Source organism: Onychomys torridus, chromosome 2 (genome assembly GCF_903995425.1).
Source record: "Onychomys torridus chromosome 2, mOncTor1.1, whole genome shotgun sequence".
In the NCBI taxonomy this organism is placed as follows: Eukaryota; Metazoa; Chordata; class Mammalia; order Rodentia; family Cricetidae; genus Onychomys; species Onychomys torridus.
The window spans coordinates 164877393-164900778 of NC_050444.1; the positions used below are offsets into that span (position 1 = coordinate 164877393).

General features: G+C 48.4%; 1 protein-coding gene across 3 annotated transcripts in view; it reads right to left on the reverse strand.

Annotated features, from left to right (window-relative positions):
• Positions 1-23386, reverse strand: part of Ajap1 (adherens junctions associated protein 1) — a 110891-nt gene that overhangs the window by 4804 nt on the left and 82701 nt on the right. For all 3 annotated transcript variants that reach the window (XM_036179724.1, XM_036179725.1, XM_036179726.1), the window contains 3 exons: positions 8849-8936; positions 6514-6756; positions 4612-4742 (listed from right to left, as the gene is read on the reverse strand). In XM_036179724.1, coding sequence (XP_036035617.1) covers positions 4670-4742; positions 6514-6756; positions 8849-8936 — 404 coding nt within the window. In that variant the 3' untranslated portion in view covers positions 4612-4669. The remainder of the gene's footprint in view (positions 1-4611; positions 4743-6513; positions 6757-8848; positions 8937-23386) is intronic.

Consider the following 23386-nt stretch of genomic DNA (forward strand, 5'->3'; position numbering starts at 1 on the left):
CTGAGGGCTCCGACTGAGACTCAGTCGGCCCTTGTAACAGCAGTACTGGATTCTTGCAGAGAGCAGAAGAGGTTCCAGGCAAGGGCAGGGCACCATCCCAGCCTCAGGCAGGGAAGACGGAGATGGGAGGCTGCTACCTCCCTGCAGACCTGCCTGAGTGCTCAGTCCTGCTGTTCTCTAGTTCTGGCCTGTAGTGAGGACCTCCAGCTGCACGGAGCTCCAGCTCCAGGAGCCCAGGCCATGGGGAAGGCTACCACCCAGCAGGAGGTGGGACTGGACCCCACAGGGAACAGGGAGAGACAGAAAAGCTGGGCGCTGCAAAGCGATCTTGCAGATAAATTCTGGGGTACATTCTGCCCCCTGCTGCCTGGAAGGAGATTGGGCAGCTGCTATCCAGGGCTCATGGACTTTATGCTAAGTAAGACTCTGCTTTGAAAACAGAAACAACAGGCCTAGTCCCTGGTGCCATAGCTCCTAACTAGTCAGAGTCACCACCGTCTGAAAGGGCTCCTTTGCCCCCATGTTTTCTGTGTGCTGGATATCAGCAAGCACAGCTTCTAGAAGGCTCTCTGTGCTTGAGTTATGAGAGCTTTGTATTCTGTGTGTGTGTGTGTGTGTGTGTGTGTGTGTGTGTGTGTGTGTGTGTGTGTATACATGTTCCAGCTTGTGCACAGGCATGTAGATGCCAGGGATTGACATCAAGTGCTGTTTTCAATCGCCTTCCATCTTGAAACAAGGTGTCTCAAGGAACCCAGCGCTCACAGACTGCTTGGCTGTGTCTGGCCTTTTGTGTTTTTGTTTTTTGGTTGTTTTGTTTTTGTTGTTGTTGTTGTTGTTTTGGTTTTTCAAGACCAGGTTTCTCTGTGTAGTTTTGGTGCCTGTCCTTGAACTTGCTCTGTAGACCAAGCTGGCCTCACAGAGATCTGCCTGGCTCTGCCTCCCAAGTGCTGGGGTTAAAGGTGTGCATCACCACCTCCTAACATGTGTCTGGCTTTTTATATGTGTGTTAGGGATGGGAAAGCAGTTTACCCAACGAGCCATCTCCCCAGCCCCTGAGATGTGTTTCATTTCGTTTTGTGGGAAGGCTCAGAACTTCCCATTTTTTATCGATCATGTGATTTAATTGGTTTGAGAATATTAATAGTGATGTGTTTCTTGTTTGCTCCAGATGCGATAGTCTTTATGGTTTGCGAGGCACAGTTCAGAAGGAAGCAGCTTTGGCAAGTAAGACAAACCTAACTACATCTAATGGGGTTCTCTGAAGTTCAGCCATCCTCTGTGGGGAAAAAATATGACAGGAAATGAGCCATGAGCCAGTGGCAGGTGAGCTTCTGAGGTGCCCTCTGTGGGAGTCCGAGTACAGGAAGCCAGCATCATCTGTTTTCACCCAGAGCTGTGTGTGCCCACCATGAGGTGGCATAAGACAAGGAATGGCCAAAGAAGGGAAGCAGGCACTTGTCTGCCATGAGCCCCAGGTTTCCCCAGGAGCCCATCTACAGGGAAGAGATGTGGCCACAGTTAGGTGCCACTTGTGCACACCTATTCCTATAAGGAGACAAGAATATGTTGGGGTATGGGACTGCTGCACTTGGACCAGCAAGATGACTCAGAGGGTAAAAGAGCTTGCCTCAAAAGCCAAGGACCTGAGTTCAATCCCCAGAAGGCACTGTGGAAAGAAAGAACCAACTGGGAAGTTGTTTTGATGTCCAACTGTGTGCTATATTCATGCCCATGCATCACACACACACACACACACACACACACACACACACACACACACACACAGAGAGAGAGAGAGAGAGAGAGAGAGAGAGAGAGAGAGAGAGAGACACTGACACACACAGATAAAACAAATTCTTTTAAAGAAATTGCTACATTACCAATAAAAAGCTATCTAAAAGTCTTAAAGGCTCTACAAGAGATAAATATCTCCATTCACTATTAAACCTTAATTAAATGTTTTTCTATTAATTGCTATTTATTTAAAGGACAACAAGTACCCGTGTAAATCTGAGAGATCTCTTCAGCCAGTCTCTGCTTGCTGATCGTGCCCAGGCGTTAATTACAAGACCCAGGCGATGCTCAGAATCCGAAGGCTTTCATCCCAGTGAGTGATGAATTGCTCGCCCGGCACAGGGCGATGGGATCTTTAAGCATTTCTCAGAGGCTAATGAGACTCTTTGCACAGCTCTACTGGTTCTGGTCTACTGAAAGTCACTGGAGGGGACGCACAGCAGCCATGGTGGCAGGGTTCATCCGTTTTGCAAGGAGAAGCAACGCCTAGTTCTACTCAATCCAGAGAGTCCCCAGAATGCACATGGGGAGGGGGCAGTAGTGGTCTGGAAATGGGTAGTCTCATGTAGACAGGGGTGACTCTCAAGTATCACCTATATCTTACACCCCACCCAAGATCAGTGTGCTGGGATACCTAATCGAAACAGTGGGAACTCGATCGCTCCAGGGAGGAGAGAATGCCATAGGAAAGACAGGAGGGTTTTCTGGAACCGAGGAACAAGTAAAACCATATACCCTGCCACCTAAGTTCTGTAATCTTGTAAATGTCCATGTTGCAGGTCCCTGCAGAAGGCTGCAGAGCTCAGGCCCCTGAGCACTTGGGACTGGTCATCCTGCAGCTCCACCCTACCCTCAGCCTGCCTACAGCTTGGGGCTGACCTCAGGTGAGCAGAGGCACTAGGCACAGAGAAAGGCATGGTCTCAGACTCTGCAAGAGGTTTTCAAAGCAGAACCATTTGTAGAGTAGGTAATGTGACACCCTGGAACCAGACAACCTCAGATGATTGGCCTCAACACTGACAACCTAGAGCACATGGTCAACTTGTCTGTCTTTCCTCAGCCTCAGTTTCCCTCTTTGTAGATGGGCTTGCTGGGGGAGTAAATGCACTGCTGTATGTAAAAGTGACCATCTATACAGCAAAGTTGCCCCAAGAGCAGAAGACACGATGCCTATGGGCCTTTAGCTCTTCTGGGAATTATCTGCTGAGTTGGCTGGTTCATCATCTCTGTGTCAATGAACTATGGCTGAACACATTTTTTTCTCATTTTGTTTTGTTTTTTAATTGATACAGGATCTGACTCTGAGTCTGTCTTCAAACTCTCAGTGACTCCTCTGCCTCAGACTCCTGACTGCTTGATTACAGGCATTAGCCATCATGCCCATCTTTAACGAACTTCTAAATCTGTAACAGAGATGTGGTGCCTATCCTACCCTGGGGCCTGCCAAGCTTTACCAGGCAGCTGGGGCCTCCACTGCTAGCTGAGCTGGCATATCCAAGAGGGATGTCCACAGCCTTAATGGAATGAGCTGCATTGGCCGGCCATGGCACCGTGATCTGAGGATGTGCCAGGCTCTGTGTCCTGCCTGCTAGAAGGCTGTGCTTGCCACGCGGGCTCCGTGAAAGCCTCTGCAGGAGGCTCGTTTCCAGTTTAATCTAATTACATTTTCTTGCCCGTTGGCGGAACATGTTGGCTTTGGGACAAAGTTTGAGGGCTGGAGATTTGATTTGGACCAATCTTGCGATTCATTAGTGCTGGGATTAAGAACTGACGGATTCGTTCCCATGCTAGCCTCAGCTTGCTCCTTGCTTCCTCCTGGAAAGGGCTGGGTATGGAACCCTGGAGCCATGTCCAGCCCTCAGCCTTCTGCCCTCTTTACTTAATCCCCATGCAGAAGGTGAGCAATGAGTAAGAGGAAAATATTTGCATATACTGTGTCCTATCAAAGAAACAGGGTTGCCATCTCATGGAAAAATGTCTGAATGCCTCTTTTGTAAGGGTGATGTAGACTGGCTCACTCTGCTGTGACACTGGGCAAAAGGAAGGTCCCCAGCAAGCCTGGAATCACAAAGGAAAGGCTGTCAAACCGACACCACCCATGGGCTGTGCCTGCAGCATGTGTAAGTGGGGTGTGTGGGCTGCGTAGCTCCTGGGAGAAGCACTCACTCCCCACCCCTTAGGCCACTGTTCATAGACTCAGTACAGAAGCCATTTAATGTCAGCATCCGCGTTAATACCATCCAAAGCAAGCCGAATGTTCCCAGGCAGCAGAGCGTGAAAAATTCATCCTGTTTGGGTGCCAGTCTCCAGCTTCAAATTAGTAGATGTCTCAACTCTTCACTTTCTTTCTTTATCATGTTATTTCTTATCTCTTATTTTCATATTTCAAGACTGCATTTTAATTCTGCTTCTGCCCCACTCCCTTCCGGCATGATTGTGTGCTGAGGGTGTGATCCCTGTCTGCTTAGCTGCTGCCCTGGTGGCTTCCTGCTGAGGGAAGGGAATGTTGTACCCAGAGCTTGTTTCTGAAGGTAATTTCAGCTCACAGTTCTGCACAGGGAGGGCATGGCCCTGAGATGATGCTGTTGCTGTTGCATGGAGATCCTGGGAGCGCCTCCCTCCCTGAGAAGTCCTAACTTTTTCTAGTAGATGTGCCTAGAGACCCATGGTCCAGTATCCACACAGGGGATGTATTGAGAAACCCACTGCTCTAGAGAGGGGTTCCTGATCATCCCAAAGCAGAGGTAAGGGGAGAAGGTGTGGGGGGAAAGGGAGATAAAGAGGGCAGAGGGCACTCTGCCTCAGGGAGATACATACCATGAAACAGACACATGGCGTCTGCCCCGCCCCCAGGAGGTAAAAAGCCTTCGGCCAGTCAGCAGGAGATTTCAAACCATTTCTCTGACACAAAGGCCACAGGGATGAGATGCCGATCTGCAGATGAGGATCTGTGGAAAGCAGAGAAGAAGGCTTTGAGCCATGTGAGCTGTGTGAGCCTGCGCATGGCAGGCAAGCTGGTCAGCCTGCAGGGGGAGTATGTTCTACGAGATGGGTCTTTACCAACCTCTAGATAGAAGAGACCACCACTGTCTCTCAGGCCCACTAGCAGAGAGGCTAATGGACGCAGGGTTGAGAGACTCAGGGGAAGGCTGATCATCCCTCTGTCTTGTACCATTGGCAGACGCTGACATTGGGATGAGCCCAGAGCCAGGGGCTGCGCTTCCACAAGCGAGACTGGACTCACGGTATAGCACATGACAGAAAGAACAAAACCTAGCTCCTAAAATGTCCCCTTAACATTTTGTCATTGAAGCCAAGTTAATGTGATGGTTAGCTTTAACATCCTAGACACAGCCTAGAATCACCCAGGAAGAGAGTCTCATTGAGGGATTGTATAGACCAGGTTGGCCTGTGAGGCTGTCTGTGTGTGTGGGGTATCTTGATTGTTAATTGATGGGGGGGTTAAGACCACCATTAGTGGCACATTCCCTAGGCAGGGGATCCTGAACTGTATAGAAGTGAAGGAAACAAGCAAGCAGGTGTGCATGCATTTACTTCTCTCTGCTCTAGACTGTGGGTGTGACTGGCCCTTTACCTCCTGCTACTGTGAATTTCCTTCTGTCATGGACTGAAACTTGGAATCACAAGCTGAATAAACTCCTCTCTACTAAACTGTGTTTTGTCAAGGTATTTTATTAAGCAACAGAAATGAAGCAGGTAACTACCACTTCCCAGGCCCAGTGGCAGACACCAGAGTGTTATCCTCCCTGGCTCCTTATCAGGATGTGAGAGTAGCAGCTACTCCCCCCTCTACAGCTGCACACGGGCATGGCACACCTGCTCACTGTAGCCAGCAGCGGCACAGGAGCATATGAACTGTGGTTACTCTGTTGGCCAGGAGAGCTGAAACTCCAAGCTCACTTCTGCTTATAGGTAAAGCAGCAAACAGGATGGAAGGCACAGGGTGACCTAGAGCTGACCTCCCAGCCATGGTCCCAGGGGACCCTCTTATCTCAGCTGCTGACTGAGAGGGGGAGGGGCCTTCAAGGCATATGAGCAGCCTGCTAACTGCCTCATTTCTTTCTTCTCTTTTTTTCTAATTCACAAATGATGCATGGGTGCATAGTCACTTTAAAAAATAGCTTATTGATACTTTAATTTAATGCTGGACAAACCTTGTGCAGCTGACTCAGGGGTTTCTTAACCATTCCCAGGGATGGTTGGAGAAGTGTGTCTTCTTTGAGGGATCACCCATGAATAATAAAAGAGCATTAAATAAGGGACTGCAGCCTGGAGTCTGCTTGGTATTTGCTATTTTTCTGGGCTGGCTGCTGACATTTTATTGACAGAGTTCAAGAGACACCAACTGTGGAAGGGACCTGTCATAATTTGCTGATGCTCCAGAGAGCAGTGAGTACTTGGTGAGCTTTGAACCCTGAGACTGGGGGGTTGGGGGAGCAGACATTCAGTCTCCAGGTGTAGTAGTGAGAGTCTGGGAATGTGTCTTGGTCACCGTCTTGTGGTCTGAGGTACACTTTTTTCCCATGGCCGTTGTCCCTCCCAGGGTGACTAATACCTATTGTTCTACTTCACTGCTATTGTTTTGACAAATCAGCTGTCTTCATGTGTTGGCCCCTGAAAGATCTACAGAGTAACCAGAAGAGGATGGTGCCTGGTCACCCACACAGAGCCTTGGAGACTGGCTCACACAGAGCTCACCGGTTTCCATTGAACGTGGACTTGTATTCCCCTGTCGAGTGCAGTGTTTCATCGGCGTACACTGGCACAGATGCCCTGACACACTCATGGGAACACTGCAGCGTCTCGTTGTAGGCCGTGAATATGTCCACGCTGCTGGGCACCCGGGCCGGGGTGAAGTCTGTTAAGTTCTGGCAGCTTTCCTCCTGCTGGTTCATCTTCCGCTGGTGGCTGTTCCTCCGAGTGTGCCCGCTTGGAGCACAACTAGCAGAGAGAGAGAGAGAGGTTTGAGTAGGGGTGGGCAGGTGCTGGAGCAACACGCAGACCTCTCCCACACATCCGCAGCGAAGCCTTCACTGCTAGGTATCATTTATATTACATAGTAATTCTCGGCCTCTTCAGAAAGATCAACCACAATCAAGTAATCAGCTCCCTTTTTTTTTCAAATATAAAATCTGAATTTTAAATGTGGTCATTATCACAAGAGAGCTTGGAGGTGAGTAGTGAGGCGATGGGACCTTGTTTGCCTGAAGAATGTCAGCTAGGCTGAGGGGGGCTGACTCAGTTTCCCCCCAAATGCCTAACACTTAATAGGATGCAAAGGTTGATAGTGTTCACTGCAAGAGGGCCTGGGGAGGCAGGAGGGGTCCTCTGAGGATGGCCTGGGGTGGAAGGTTGTTTGGCTGTTGGATAAACTGTTGAGAGGGAGCCCCTGGCAGTTACCTCACCCAGAACACATCTACAAACTGGAAACTGACTTGAGTTCATCCTTGCCAGGGTCTGACAAAGAAATATTCTCATGCCCCATGAGTTTCCTTTGCACTCGCCACTGCTCTGCCTGTGAGGCCAGTGGCCATGGAAGATGAACTGGGGACCCCACTCTCGTCTGTGAAGGAAATGTCATGTGGAATGCAGGGCATCGTTAAAACAAGGTGTCCTGTTTTCTGTGAATGTCATTTTACTCCTTGCCTCTTCCCCTATGTGGGGGTGGGGAGGGTGTGTGTGGATCCGATGGCTACTGAAAGTGAGCATGAGGCAGAAGGTTCCTCAGCAGAAGATGCTGAGCCCTGCTGACCCTCCTTACCCACCCTTGGCTGCTCTCCCAGAGGGAGAGGGGGCCTGTCACAGAAGGGGGTCATGAGTCTTCTTCTCCTCCTGAGATGGTCATGAGGCTGCACTGCCCCACACACGTGTGGACCTGTGGCCCCTCCATTCCCCCCCTCTGCTCTATAAATTTGGCAGGAGCTACTTTACTATCCATGTGTCCTGGACCCACCAGAGACCCACCCACCTATCAGGTGTGAGGCTAGTAGAATGGGGTTTGTCTTGGGCTGTGTCCCCCCCCCTTGCTACCTACCATTGGTTCTCCCATTTCTGGGTTCGTCCTGTTGCTGGGACCCTACTTGTCATTCACATCTATCTGGGAATCATGGGGCACACTGCTCCACTGGTGAGCTTGAGCCTTCCTTGGTGCTCACAAGCAACAGACACCTTTTCAAGCAGCTTCAGGTAGATCTGCACTTCGGGTGCTGCGGGCAGCAAGGAACCCTAGCAGCCCCCATAGTTTCTTGGACTATGTCAGATGTACACTCCCAACCAGGCTAGCCTCAAAGCAGGCCACTTCACAGGAGGGAACAAGGAAGGGGAGCCACCTGCGGCAAGGCGACAACCTGCTCTGAGAGCAGAGAACAGCTGCTCAAGGAGACAGAGATGAGGAGGCTGGCTGGGTGAGCTGCCTTGACCTCAGAGGAGGGCAGGGGTCCAGAAGGGGTCTGAGCATGCTGCTGCTGTTTCTGCCTTTCAGAGGTATGACCTGGGCTGCACCCTGGGAGGCAGCATACACAGATACATATGGGGCCAGGTAGAACTGGGTAACCAGAGAAACATATATCCTGGGACACTGTGTCATGAATGCTGGGCTTACCACCTCTTGCACAGGAGCCATGCTGAGGGCTACACTAGAAGGTGGACCCAGCTGAAGCCAGCGGTGGCCAAAGTGCCTGTGGCTGTAGTCACCTGGGACCTCCTACTTCAGTGGAAAGGCAACCTGTAGGCTGCCATTCAGGATAGAATGTCTTATTTGAAATAGGGTCTTCTGTGTCACAGACTGTGTACCGGAGGATGGCCTTGAACTTCCGATCCTCTTGCCTCCACTTCCTGAGTGCTGGAATTAGAGGCACAGGCCAACACACTCAGTATGTGAGGAGCTGGGATGGAAGCCAGGGTTTCACGCAAGCTGGGCAAACATTCTTCCAACAGAGTTAGAGTTCCAGCTCCTAGGCACAATCTTAAAAAGTTGGGCCTCTCTACGCAGACCTCCCTGGGTACCCCAAAGCCCGTGCATCCCAGGCCTTACCAATTTTTTAAGACAAGAGTTGTGATGAGTGCAGCGATGACCATGATGAGGGAGACGGTGATGGTGATGATCTGATGTACAGCCAGACCTGGAGGGGAGGAGACAGAGGCCAAGGTCAGCACATAGGAGGAGCCCAGGCTGGAGCCAGCAGGGGCAGAATGAAGGACCGAGGGGAGGACGGGTGCTTAGGTTTGAAGCACCAAGGCTGTTATCTCCTGGGTCCAGAAAGGGAGTCTCCAGCCCTGATCTCTTCTTTCCCACTCTCAGCATCCCATGGGCAGCTGTGCCCTCAACCTGCTGCTTTTATCTGAATTCAAGTAACTCTGCTGAGATTCCCAAGCTGCACCCCCTTCTCCTTGCCTGGTACAAATGTTCTGCATCTCCGTTCTGGAGACATGAACATGGGAGAGGGACTGGCCCAGCCCACCTAGGACTTCCAGAAGAAGATAGGTCCCCCAACTGCAGACCCTGAAGGCACTCTTCCCAGGGTTGTCTCTTGTCTCTAGAACCATCCCCATCATTCACTGCCTGCAAAGTTAGTTCCTACCACTGAAAGATCGAGGACACGGAAAGGCGAGGCTTCTGTACCTGGCCTTGTAACCCTGTCCCTCTCCCCAGTGAAGAACGACAGTGGACAGCACCATGGTGTTGACAGAATGGGGATAGACAAGCAGGGCCACTTCTGCAGCAGGATAGACAGAGCCTAACAGGCACTTGCTGGTCCTGCAGATGGCCACGGTTAGGATTTCTGTCATCCCCCTCCAGTGCTCCCAACCAGTGATGCAGGGCAGAGAAAAGGTAATAGCTCCCACCTCTGGTTCCACCCTAGGCCCCATTCCTTTTGGACCTCATTTGTCCCAGTCTTCCTGGGTGTCCCCAGCTGACTCTTCTGTACAGCAAAAGTGGTCTGAAGGTACACAGCCCCCAATGTTGGTAAACATGGGGCCTGAAAAGAAGACCAAGGCAGCTTGGGGAACCTAAAGGGGAAAGCATCTTCCTCCAACGGATGATGTCTTTGGGATGTCCAGGCCCTGTCTTGTACCAATTGGGTACTCGGCACCCAATTCTAACACTCACTCTCCAGACTGCAGCTCAGCATATCTGATGTCTGGGGTGTTAGGGCATATGTTCCTGTGTGGCAGGCTGCAGTGTTCAGAGGTTGCTGGCAGCCTCCCAGAGACCATCGCACAAAGCAGATGTTACTTCTCTGCTAAATGTGATCATCAAGGGAGACTATTTCATGAATGATTCCAAGTTGGCAAGGCCAGAACACATGTCCTGACTCCCCCCACCCCCATCTTCTGTGGCCAAGTGCCATTTTCACAAAGGATTCCCATTCCAGTCCACAAGAAGAGCATTACTAAGAAACAGTGGAGCTGACACAAGAGTGTGACAGCCACCCTCCATTTTTATCTGTTGACTCAAGAACCACTGTGGTGTGTTTGTCCCTCTGTGCTGCATGGTGCTGGTAGTGGCCATCTTAGCCATCATGGTTGCTTTCAGGAAACAGCAGTTCAACACCACTTGCTTTGAAGTTGTAGTTCTCACTGCTTATTTTGGCCTGTGGCTTGCCATACACCTGTGCTCAGTTTGGGGCATCTGCTTTAGACTTCAGGGTGAATATCCTATTCCTCCAAGATCACTATTCAGCTTGCCAGTGGGGTTAAAGCCAAGCTATACTGCAGAAGCCATCTTCAAGCTGACCAACAGGAGTCTCTGACCACTAGGGTCTAAGAACCACCAAAGATCTTGCAAGCAGGAGAAAAGTTGAAAAGGATGGGCAGTTTAATGGAGAACCATAGAAAGGGTGTTGCTTGCGCAGTATCCTGTCATGCTGTATCCACAGATTCCCCTAGCATGGTCAAGAGTTAGCTATGTCATTCTGAAGAACATGCTGATCCTGTGCCTGTGTGTACTGCAAGGAGGAAGAAGCTGATGGTAAAGACAGTGATGATGGTGGTGATTACAGTAGCTATGGTGGCAGTAATTATGATGGCGGTGGTGGTGAGGACGACTACCAGAATGATGGTGATGATGTTTATAGTGGCAATATGATGCTGTGGCTAGTAATGATGCAATGATGATTGTGGTGATGGTGATAATAATGTGGATGGTGATAATGGAGATAAAGGTGATAGATGATGTAGAAGAGGGTGGTGGTGATGGTGATGATGTTGAAAATGGTGGTAATGGTAGTGGTGACATAAGGAGGGCCATGGTCACAGGGACTGTAGTAGTGATGGTGTTGATTTTGGTGTCTATGCAAGAAGGGTGATGATGGCAATCCTGATGATGATGCTAGTGTGACGTTGATGATGATATACATTTAGATTTTGGTGATGGTGATGACGGTCACAACCGCCATTAGCGTGACTCAAATTCTATTCATTACCATCATTGTCAGTATCATCCTATCAGTCATCAGCATCATGATCATCATTGCTGCTATTATCACAGTGACAATGGTGAGATGAAGAGGATGGTGCTGACCGTGATGGTGACAGAGATGATCACAGACACACACTCAGCAAGTAGCAGTGTGCTGTTCTCCCATGTAGCCCTGGCAGCACCTCTTAATGGTAGTTAAGAGTAGTAGACTCTACAGTTACTGGTTACAGAAGGGAAAATCACCCAGGGAATCTGTGCACATTCCTCAGATCAAGCAGGACCCGCTGGCTCCAACACCAATTGCACTGCACACCCCTGGGCAGCCTTGGTTAATCTAAGTATTGTCTTGATCTACTTTCTCCCTGCTTCTGTGTCAGAGGCCAGCTCCTCTCCACTTGAAAGTGTGGGAGAAAACAAGCTCATACTCCCATGTGAGCAGATGCTCACACCCCACCACCTGTTCTGTGGGAAGGCTCTGTGGACACTGCTCCAGGCCAATGCCACGGGCCTTCCAGCCACTTCTTGACATGCCACATCCTAATTCCCATGTCAAAAGCTACCTCAAAAGCTATATTGCTCCTTGTGGTGAATGTGCCACATTCTAGGTCAAGGCTGGTGATCTCAGTGGCTGGTTGCACGGCAGATGTAGAAAGGGGCAGCAAGCAGAGGTGAGTGACATCATCATCATCATCTTCATCATCATCATCATCATCAGCAGCAGCAGCAGCAGCAGCAGCAGCAGCAGCAGGGCTGGCTCACCAGGACCCTCCAGGGGCAAAGGGAATCCCTCACAGGGACAACAGACTCTGCTGTCCACTTTCAACTATCTGCAGGATCAGAGGAGACACGGGTGCTCCTCAACTCTGACCTCTTCTCTTATTCCTGACAGAATCCTTTCACTGAGCTATCTGCAGATGCCTGAGTTCACAGAGGAGAAGAGGTGCATGGACAGAGGAATCATCCATGTTGAATTCCTCACCACTTTCCCTGCAGGTGGGATTGGGAAACTACCAAGTCTACTCTTCTGATAGGGGAAAGAAACAGAGGCCTAGAGAGGGAAATGATTGACTCAGGAGACCCTCCTCAGTGACGGCTTTGAATGAATACCTACCTTTGGGGATGGTTCTTGTAAGTTTTTGAACCCTTTCAAAAGGGCTCAAATCATCACCATCTGAGCATCTGTGTCTACCCCATGTATACACACAACCTTGCCCAGAACCTTACAACAGTAGTTACATGTCATATTGCTATATTTATTACTAAAAAGTAATAAATGAGGAAAAATAGGAACAAAGGTGCACTGGTTAGGTTTTTGTCAACTTGACATAAACTAGAGTCACTTGGGATGAGAAACCTTAGCTGAGGAATTGCCTCTATTGAACTGGCCTGTGGGCAAGTCTGGGGGTTCATTTTCTTGATTAATAACCATGCTTGGCCAGGTGGCTCTGGGTATGCAAGAAAGCAAAGTGAGCAAACCACAGGGAGCAAGCCAGTAAGCAGTGTTCCTTCATGACCTCTGTTTGAGTTCCTGCCTTGACTTCCCTTCATAATGGACTACAAGCTGTTTTGATGAAATAAACTCTCCTCTCCAAGTTGCTTTTGGTCATGGTGTTTGGTCACAACAATGGAAACCCTAACTAAGACAAGCATCAAAGCCTAGTGCACACTAAAAAAATAAAAAATAAAAAAAAAAATTGGAGAATTTCACACTTGTGCTCTTTATTTACATAACTTCCACCTCTCCCTAGCTCCTGAGTTTCCCTTTCTCCTCAAATTCATGACTTCTTCTAATATTATTATTATCATAGACACATATCAGCAAACCAGCCTACTGAGCCATTGCAGTATGTCTCATATGTACATGTGTTTCGAGCTGACCACTTGGGATTGGATGACCTATTGTGGGAGGGGACACTGTCCCTGGAGAAGGCTGACTATCCCTCTCTCAGCAGCCATTGATTACCTGTAGTTTTTAATCTAGGGGTGGGGCCTTGTGAAATTCTGCCCAGCACCTTGTCCTGTTGACTGAGGAAGTCATCATGCTGGCATCCATACTGTGGAGATTACATGGGTGCAACTTCTCTGTCATGTCCAGAAGACACTGTTTCGCTCCTGGCCTCCTGCTTTGGAAGCAAGAACTATGAGAAGAGCCTACAGACCCCACACAAAAGACCGGTCCAAATAATATTTGTGGGAAGCAGTTAGGATTATGGGATATCTATACACATGCCTCACTCTTTCCTCCCATTGAAAGGCTGTCTACTAAGAAGAGAGTAGAGCCACATGGGAAGGTATATCATGTTTACAGAATCTGTCGTTTTTGATCTGATCTTCTTCAGATGCCAGGAGGAGTTGTCCACTTATCATCAGAAACTACTCATTTTCAGATGGAGCTAATGTAGGCGAATCTTTCTTCACAAGGTAAAATTAAGAAATACTTTAGGCTTTGTAGAAAGTGTAATATGTATAGTCAGCTTGTATTATATATTATCATTATTTTATTACATTATAATAACATTATTAATATTATTTTAATATTTATTGGTTTATTGTTATGCACAGTCATGTGCAGTCAGCTTGCATCACTGCAATAAAATATTAGAGGTAGCCAACTTTATAAAGAGAAAAAGTTTCTTCAGCTCATGGTTTTGGAGGTTCAAGGATATGGTACCTGAATCAACCCAGTTCTGGTAACAGCTCCATCACATGCCGGCTGGGATCAAGTTTTCAGTTGCAATGGACTCTTGCAGCCATTAAGGCTACACGCCAATATATCAGCCTCTGTACTTGGCTCTGCCACCAAGGCACAAAACCCACCATATAGATGAGGTGCAAAAAATAGCTGTAACTGTTTTCAACAAAATTGTATTTATAAAAACAAACAGCTGCCATATTCAGACCATGGATTAGATTTTTCAAAATTCTCACTGAGGTAAGTAGCCAAAGGGGGTTTTATTTATAGCCTTAATGAAAGTATTTTTCTGTTTTGAATGACTGACTAAAACTGAGGCTCCCACTGTAAACCTAGGGACATTGTCATCACAGATTTTCATTGGCCACTGTCTAGATGATTTACAGACAGTCACGGTCCTCTGCCCAGCAGCAGTACTCACTGTGCTGGATTGGGTCTGCCCCCTGTGCAGTAGTTTGACAGTAGGCCACTTTGCATGATGGGTCTCTGGAGAACTCAATTTGATAGGATTCTTGATTTTTGAAAATCAAAGCTCACAGAGAAATTGACTGATTTAATCCCTTCAGTGGCACTCAGAAATATTTCAGCTGTGCGTCTGTCTGTCTCAATTGTTTCCATTCACATTGAAAAGAACCTGCATCTGATGAATGAGGATGACCAGATCACAGGGATGGCATGGCTCCATCACTACAGAACTTGCTTTGCAAGCATGAGGACCTGAGTTTGATCCCTAGAATCCACACACAAAGGCTGAGCTTGGTGCAATGTGGTGTCTTCCCAGTGCAGGGAAAGCAGAAAACAGAGAATCTGTAAGCCTGGCTGGCCACCCATTACATTGAGCTTCAAGACAGTGAGAGAGCTGTCTCAAAGGAGGTGGACAACATTCCTGAGGATGACCCCCAAGGTTGTCCTGTCCTCCATATACATATCATCTGTGCATTTGTGTGAATACATGTCTATAAATAAAAAATGAATATTAAAAACCTTAAAGGAGGCTACCCAGGTCTTTTTGGAATGTGTCACATTGGTCTCTAGAAGGATTCTGCCTGCTGTGTGGACGTCAAATTCTCAGGTAGAAATCCCCCAACCCTGTCCCTTTTTCTTCCCAGTGTCTCTTAACACTCCTACCTTGAATCAGTTCCCTCTGGTTGTCTCTGGTGGCCCTTAAATAACATGTGCAGGGACATCTGCCCCATAAACCCACTGACCCTGTACAAAGCAATCCTTGAGCTGTCCGCACTCCAGCTGTCAGGCAGGCTGTGATCAGCTTGACAATAATGTTCCCTCAAAGAAATATGCATTCCCCAGATGAAGTTTTTAAAAAGCTATGAACTTTCTCTCCTCCACTTTCAAGGTCAATACTGAGTTGTGTCTTGTAACTCTTCGGATTTGGATGTGGCCCTGGAGTCTGGAAGCATGCAGTGTGGGGATGCATGCTTCCCTGTCCTGACAGGTGTTATTGTCCCTGCTAATTTAGGGGCTCTTTCTGCTCCTGGTAATTGCCACTGTGTACTAATGTGCTAGGAATCAGCTGCCATGCAGATAATGAAAAATTATACCCAGAATAATGGATGGGGACAGATGGATTACCAAGCTCCACATCAATCAATAGGGCTTTTATGGTTATATTTGTGGTGGTTTGTAATAAGATCTGGCTCTGAAGATTGATGGGGAAGTTGGTAATCCATCTCTGGGTCTGAACGATGTCTTATTAAAAGAAGCCGAATCAAACACGGGCCATTGTCTGTGGCAAAAACAAACCCATCATGGCTTCTCTTCTAGCATGGGAGGGGGAGCAGTGCATTTGGCTGTCAAGCTTGAATGAAGACAAGAGCAATGGCCTTGGAATTTGCCAAGGCCAATGGATGGCATTTCTGTGCTTAGAGTAGCTCATTTGACAGTGCAGGGGCCTTGTGTACCCACGTTATGTGAGCAAAGGCCCGGTGGCCACTGGGAGCAAGCAAGGCTGTCTTGCAGGGGCCAGTTTGACAGGTAGAAGGTTACATGGGAAATCCAAATGTGCCAGTTCTTGGGTGTTCACAGCAAAACAAGACCATTGGCTTTGACAGCAGAAACACAGAGAGCAACTCTGTGAAGCCTTCTGAGGGGTGGGTGTGTCCGTCTGGTCATTCTGATAAATACAGAGAGATGTGAGGGAATTGGCTCATGATGTTATTGGGGCCAAGAAATCCCACCATCTGCCAATAGTAAGCAGGAGAGCCAGCACATCCATTGTATTGTTCTGTCCCAGGCCAAAGGCCTAAAACTGGAACTCATGATGAGAACCTCAGTTCAAGTCCCAAAGTCTGAGTATCAGACTTGGATGAATGGGTCTCAGCACCAGAGTCCAAAGGTCCAAGGACTTAAGAAGTCGAACATACAAGGGCAGAAAGAGATGGATGCTGCTCTTCCCCAGCCTTTCTGGTCCATCAGCTCTCTCAGCTGATTAGCAGATGGCTGTACACAATGGTGAAAGAAGATTTGGATTCTCTCTACTGATATGAACACTGATGTTTTCCAGAACTAACCAGAAATATTGATCCATACTTCCTCTGGCCAAGCTGACACACAGAACTCACCATCACTTTAAGTGACAGTCCAGCTCCAAGTGCTTCTTCAAGTCAAGAAGATACAAGTGGGCTCCATTTATAAGAAAAGTCTTCAGCTTAGGACAGGGTCACACTCGAGAAACAGAACCCACCATGGGAAGGACTCTGCTACCTCACTGGTTTCAGCTTCATGCCAGCAGCTCAGTGAAAAGGGGGTCCTCTGAGAGCCACCCCAAAGGATCTCAGCTCTACATGGTGCAGAGACTGATAGACAACATTCATTGGTATCTTGATACAGTCTTCATGGTGACAACTGGGGCAGAGGGTGGTAGTTCTACTGGGGCATATTAAGCAGAGGCCAGAGAGACTGGTGACCATCCCACAGTGTACAAGTTCACCACTTCAGGAAGAGGGGACCGACCTGACAGGACTGGAGTTCCAAAGCCGAGAAGACATGGGTTGGATGGTAGCAAAGTCCTCTAACCACAGGTGTGTGGCCTCAAAATGTGATCTCTCTGGTCACCACTTCCCCATTTATAATCCTCCCTCCAGGCTCTGCCTTACTGGTGACATGGTGGCCTGGGGGAGGGACAAGAGATGACATTCACATGATGGTGACAGAGCTAATCATTGTTCCAGGGCAGTTAATTCATGCTCAGCTTGCTACAGCACCAAGGGGGGTGTGTAGAATTCAAGGATATTAAGTCTGTATCATGCAATTTTTTTTGGGGGGGTGCTCATGATCACCTTCAAGTTAAGGAATTAGCTAGGGAGACTCATGGCACTCAGAAAGATCTTACATATTTAATCACAGCTGGTCACAGGGCTGGGATATAGCTCAGCAGGCAGAGAGCTTGGCTAGCATGATAAAGCCCTGGGTTTGATCCCTAGCATCACATAAAGCAGGCAGGGTGGTGTATGCATGAAGTACAGTAAAGAAGCAAGGGAATCAGGCGTTCAAGGCCATCCTTGGGTGTATAGCAAGTCTGAAGCCAGGTAGTGCTATAACACTACATAAATTTTATTTTAAAAAATAACTTTTCTGCTAGGGATGATTTCTTGTGAAGAACTACTGGCAGTTTGTGGCTTAGAAGAAGGAAGAGTCTTCTTCTTCTTCTTCTTCTTCTTCTTCTTCTTCTTCTTCTTCTTCTTCTTCTCCTCCTCCTCCTCCTCCTCCTCCTCCTCCTCCTCCTCCTCCTTCATCTTCTGCTTCTGCTTCTTCTTTTCTTCTTCTGATTTTTCAAGACAGGGTTTCTCTGTGTAGTTTTGGGGCCTGTCCTGGATCTCACTCTGTAGTCCAGGCTGGCCTCGAACTTGTAGACATCCACCTTGCTCTGCCTCTCAAGTGCTGGGATTAAACGTGTGCACTACCACCACCCAGCAAGAGTCACTCTTCTTAGGACACTGGACACAAACAATGGAAGGTTGTCTGTGCCCCAGTGGACAGCTCTACACCCATGTGCATGTGAGTCCTAACTGGACTCAAGGTATTACAAATAACAAGGAAAAAAGAGGGCTTGAAATTAGAAGGAAGACATGGTGGGGGCCCTGGGGAGAGTCAGGCGGGTAGTGGCGGATGGATATTAGGACACCATTCACGATCAGAAAGAGAAAGATCAGCAGGGCCTGAGGTGAGAGCAGGTGTGAATATCCAGATGGCCCTGTCAAGCACAAGAAGGTGAGGAGCACTAACTGCTTCCAGAAGCCATGGGTGATGTGCGGAGTAGCCATGACAGATGTTCCTCTTAGCTCAATGTCCATCATGTGGCTGATTGCCTGCTTAACAGATCTCAGTCTCCAGCCCCTCCAAGGATGCAACAGGTACCATGTGGGCCAAGCCCCCAAACAAATGAACACAGTCATCTCAGGCAGCACATCCTAGGCTTAGAGGTTACCTTAGGAACTTAGAACAAGGACATTTCTTAGGGTGGGACTAACCTGTACTGTACACACAGCTAAGACAGAGAGACAGACTCAAGCAGGCTCATTCCAGAACCAACGCCCTCCATACTACATCTCAAGCCCTTGAGGAAGTGCTGTCTCTTCTCCACAAGGGGACCAGCTCTGGCCACAGTGCTATGGCCAAGTGGCACTTGCAGATCACCAAAACCTTTGTGCTGTTGGGGATCCAGTAGGGGCCTGAGGTTTCTCTCGGGGTCCTGGCATTGGGCAGGGTTAACTCTGGGTGGGCCACATCAGTGAGTAAGTTCCTCTGGATAAAACAGAATTTACATTGGCACTTTTCCTTTTAACTTGAGAAAAGCTAGTACCATAAATGGGAGATGTCAGAGATGGGGACTCACTCTGACCAGAATAACCACACACCAACCAGCTCCTAACCCCAAGAAGCTTCTTAGAGCCACCATCCTGGCCGTGGTTAGGCCATTCTTGCTGCTGATCTTGAGCTTTGCCTTTTGACAACTGGACATACCTGGAGGGTAGAAGGGTCCACAGAATTTACTGGCTGCAGTAGGGGTTATCTTTGCAGTTGGAAGTCTTTTGGAGGGTGTGCTGGCTAGTATTTTTGTCAACTTGACACAGGTAGATTCATCTGGGCAGAGGAAACCTCCATTGGGAAAATATCTCCATCCAACTGCCTCTAGACAAACTTGTGGTGTGTTTTTTGAACAGTGATTGGTGAGGGAGGGCCCAGCTCACCATGAGTAAGGCAAGTGGTCCTGAGTTGTATAATAAAGCAGGTTGAGAAATGTTATGAATATTTGCTTATACTGTGTGAAGATGTGTCACTGTGATTGGTTTAGTAAAGAGCTGAATGGCCAATAGGTAGACAGGAGAGAATAGGCAGGACTTCCATGGGGTTAGAATCAAGTGCGCAGGAGATACCAGGGAGACACTGAAGAGGTTGGACATACAGAGAAGAGGTAACTGGTTATATGACAGAATATAGATTAATAAAAGCAGGTTAATTTAAGTCATAAGAACTAGTGGGACAAGCCTAAGCTAATGGCTAAGCTTTCAAAATTAATAAAACATCTCTGTGTCATTATTTGGGGCTGGTGGTCCCCAAAAGAAAGTCAAACTACAGACTAAGCCATAGGGAGCAAGCCAGTTAGCAAGCAGCTTCCTCCATGGGCATGGCTTCACTTCCCGTCTCCAGGTTCCTGTCTTGAGTTCCTGCCCTGACTTCTCTCTATGAAGAATTGTGATTGTAAGTTAAATAAACCCTTTCTCCCCAAGTTGCTTTTGGTTAGTGCTTCCTCCCAGCAACAGAAAAGCAAACCAGGGTAGAGGTCATCTTTTAGGTGGTCTTACCCTGTTTATAACACCATAATACTCCTGAGGAGCCTGGCTCCTCAGAAGAGATGGTAGACATGGAGGCTTGGGTTTCCAGCCCCTGGGCAGGAGGCTTAGCCTTCTATGACAGGTTGGAAGGTGTCCCTCCAGAAGCCAGGCTTCCTACATAGCCATCAAAATGTACCTCATATCTACAATGTCTCAGTAGACATGATTCCCTGTGGATCTCAAGACAAAAATCAACCTAGATTCAGAGTAAGCCCAAAATCCATGGCTATTGTCCTCTTAAGAGGCAAGAGAGGAAAGGCACAGAGAAAGAGTTCATGTCAAGATGGAGGCAAAGGTTAGAGTGATTTGACCACAAGTTGAGACCCACCAGACAGAGAAGGAGGGGGCTTCCAGAGTGGACCCCAGCAGGATGTTGGACTTCAGCTTCCAGTGCCTGTTAACACCTACTTCCCAGGACAACCCCATGAAGCCACACACTGTGCAGAGTGGGTGTTCTTACTTAGGAACTAATGGTGGGAAGGTCCATGAAGAGAACAGACATGGACTCCCAACCACATCCAGTGCACAGGTCCTTGTGAGTAGCCGCTTCTACACACAGGCCTATGAATCTGCTTCTGCTCACATATCTGAGACCTCCAGGAAGCATTACTTCAGACCTTGATGCCACTGGTCTGCTGACCTGACCTCTCCCTGAGGATGCGGACCCCACAGTTCCAGCCCAGAAACAGACTGAAGGGAACAGTGTGTGTGTGTGTGGGGGGGGTGGTAGCTGCTGGCAGATTCTGTAATACTTTCTTGGTTCATTTCTATATCCTCCCTGGTGGACTGCGTTCATTTGGCCATTTAAGAAAATGTCTGTAGGCTGGGAAGGAAACTCAGTTAATAAATTGTTTGTCTTTTGAGAATAACGACCTATGTTCAATGCCCAGAATATCCCATAACAATGTCAGCCACGATAACACATGCTTGCAACCCCAGCTAAGGGAAGCAGGGGAGGGAGGATCTCTGGAATGCACTGGTCAGACATTCTAAACCTATTAGTGGGCTCCAGGCCAATGAGAGACCCTGTCTCAATGGAGGTGGACCACTTCTAATGATAACATTCAAGGATGTTTTCTGGCCTCTATATGGATGTGCATATGAACATGCCAACAAGTACACACACACACACACACACACACACACACACACACACACACACACACACACACACATATTAAAAGAAGTCATCTGTGGCTGCTGCCCAAGAGGACCCCAGAGTTCTAGGGTGGACACTGTTGTGAGGCAAGGATTGAGGGATGGGTAGTGTCTTCTCCATCTGCCTCCTACTGCATGACCAGCCCAATCAGTGCAAGCTAGCATAGCTTCAGCCACTCTGGAAACCAGGGGAGGCTGCCACCTTCAGATCCAGTGCATTGGCTCTGGAAATGGGTTACACCGACAAGCCGGGCTCATCCATCTGCCACTCAGACCCTACTGGCCACAGCCTGGCAGATAAATAGGGATCAGGGCTGGGCTGGGGTGGGGGAGACTTGTTTTTTCTGGCTGCTTAAACTTGGGGAATAAGGTTGGCTACTTGACAGGCAAATATCTTCCCCAGCAGGAAGGCCAGTCACCAGGGACATTCAGAGCTTGCCGAGAGAGAGGGTTGTACTAGAAATTTCCAGTATTTCCAATCACAAGCTCACTCGGGCAGCATGTCCTGAACCACTCATCTCGCTGGAGGACACAGGCAGCTGACTGGTAGCTCCAAGTGAGCTCCAGAGCAGATATGGAAATGACCCACTTCTCTCTCTCTCTCTCTCTCTCTCTCTCTCTCTCTCTCTCTCTCTCTCTGAACTCAGGCAGTGTTTGAATCTTCTACAAAGAAGCAGGCTCCAGAGGCTGGTGCGAGCAAGCTGTCCTTGCTAGGTGCTAAGAAGAGATTAGGAGGGGCCATTCCAAGGACGGGAGGGGACACTGTGCGGAACAGACAGGACAAGGCTCTCTTCAGTGTGGGAAGCTCCATTTAGAAGAGGGATATTCGGGGACAAGGCAGACATTTTTCCAGGGCCAGTCCCAGCCTCCACAAGCCACTTGTGAGTTCTAAACTGCCACTTTGAGACCCGGCATCCATCCCAATGGCAACCAGCACTCCATCCCAGCACTAGCTGCCTTTAACCCTTTAGGCAAATGGGCCAGTCTTGTCAGGGAGGGCTCAAAGTCAGCACACCTCCTCTACAATGCCCTGTCTGGAAGACAGTGTTCTGTGAATGGTTCAGTGCCCAGGGAAGGGAGGGGAATGGAGTCACTCAAAGGATGCTGCCCATACAGGAGCCTGCTGGCACACAGTAGATTCTCAAAGGAGGTGACCATTCACTCTGGTTGTGACTTTGGCAGATTCCACACAGAGAGTCAGGGATGGGACATGCCTGGCTTAGTGCAAAACATTCAGAGACCCTCTGTAGAGATTGGGTCCAAACCAATAGGACCCACACCATGGCCATCTGAAGCTGCAGGTTACTCATTGCATATCACAGGTATGAAGTTACCCCCTGATAGCATCACATGTTGAAGGCATGGTGCTAATGGAGACAACCACTGAGAGGTGGGTCATGGGGGTCTGCCTACTTCTGTAGATGAATTCACTGGTGGATTTCTGATTGATGGCATGACTGGATTGTTGGAGGTGTGTCTTGTTGGGGAATTAGGTCACTAAGGATGTAGCTTTGAAGAGAATCATTTGGCTGCCCCTTTCTTGTCAGTCTTTGCTTCCTGGCCCGCATGAAGGAGCAGCTCTGCCCTACTGTGTTTTCTATGACAGAGGTCTCTTCGTGGTCAAAGCTAAAGGCAGTCATGAGTCCATCATAGCCATGATTTGAATGTGTCTCCTCAAGTGCATTTGTTGGAGACATGATTCCCAATTTCCTATGTTGATGACACTTGAAGGCAGGGCTTTGGGTTAGATGAGGTCATGTGGGTAGGGCACTCATGGTGGTGCCAGTGGCTTGATCTGAGATGTCACAATTGCTCTATCTTACATCACAAGGCCCTCTGTCATGTCTTGCCAGAGGCCATCCCATGCACTTGAACTTCCCAGTCTCCAGGACTGTAAACCAAACAAATGCCTCTACTTTATAAACTTCCTGGCTTGGGGCAGCAGAAAATAGATCAAGACAAAGATGGATAGAGTCGTGAACTTGACCAGCTTTATAGTGAATCTGACTCACACCAAGTCCATCAGCTGAAGCTCAGAGGTAATATACACAAAGCGTGCAGGCCAGTGTTCAGGGCAGGCACACTATCTGTCCTAGATTAAGGAGAGAAGAGATGGTTCAGTGACCTTCACAGAGAGCTTGTCTTCAGATAGATGCTGTTCATTGTACCCTGTAGACATAGACCATTCATGAGAATGGTCCATCACTGAGCACCCTTGTGATAGGTGATATGTAAAAATGCCTTTTTAATGAGAGGGCCTCGGGCAAGGATGTGTCTCCACTCAATGTCACCCTCAGATTTTCCTCCTCAGGTCCAAAGATCCTCCAGGGAGACGTGACTGGGGAGTGACACCTCAGATTGAAAGATGGAAAGGCACAGGCCTCTGTCACTCACCAGATCATTGGCTGACTGTTTCCTGAGGTCCTACTATGTGCTGGTATTATTGTC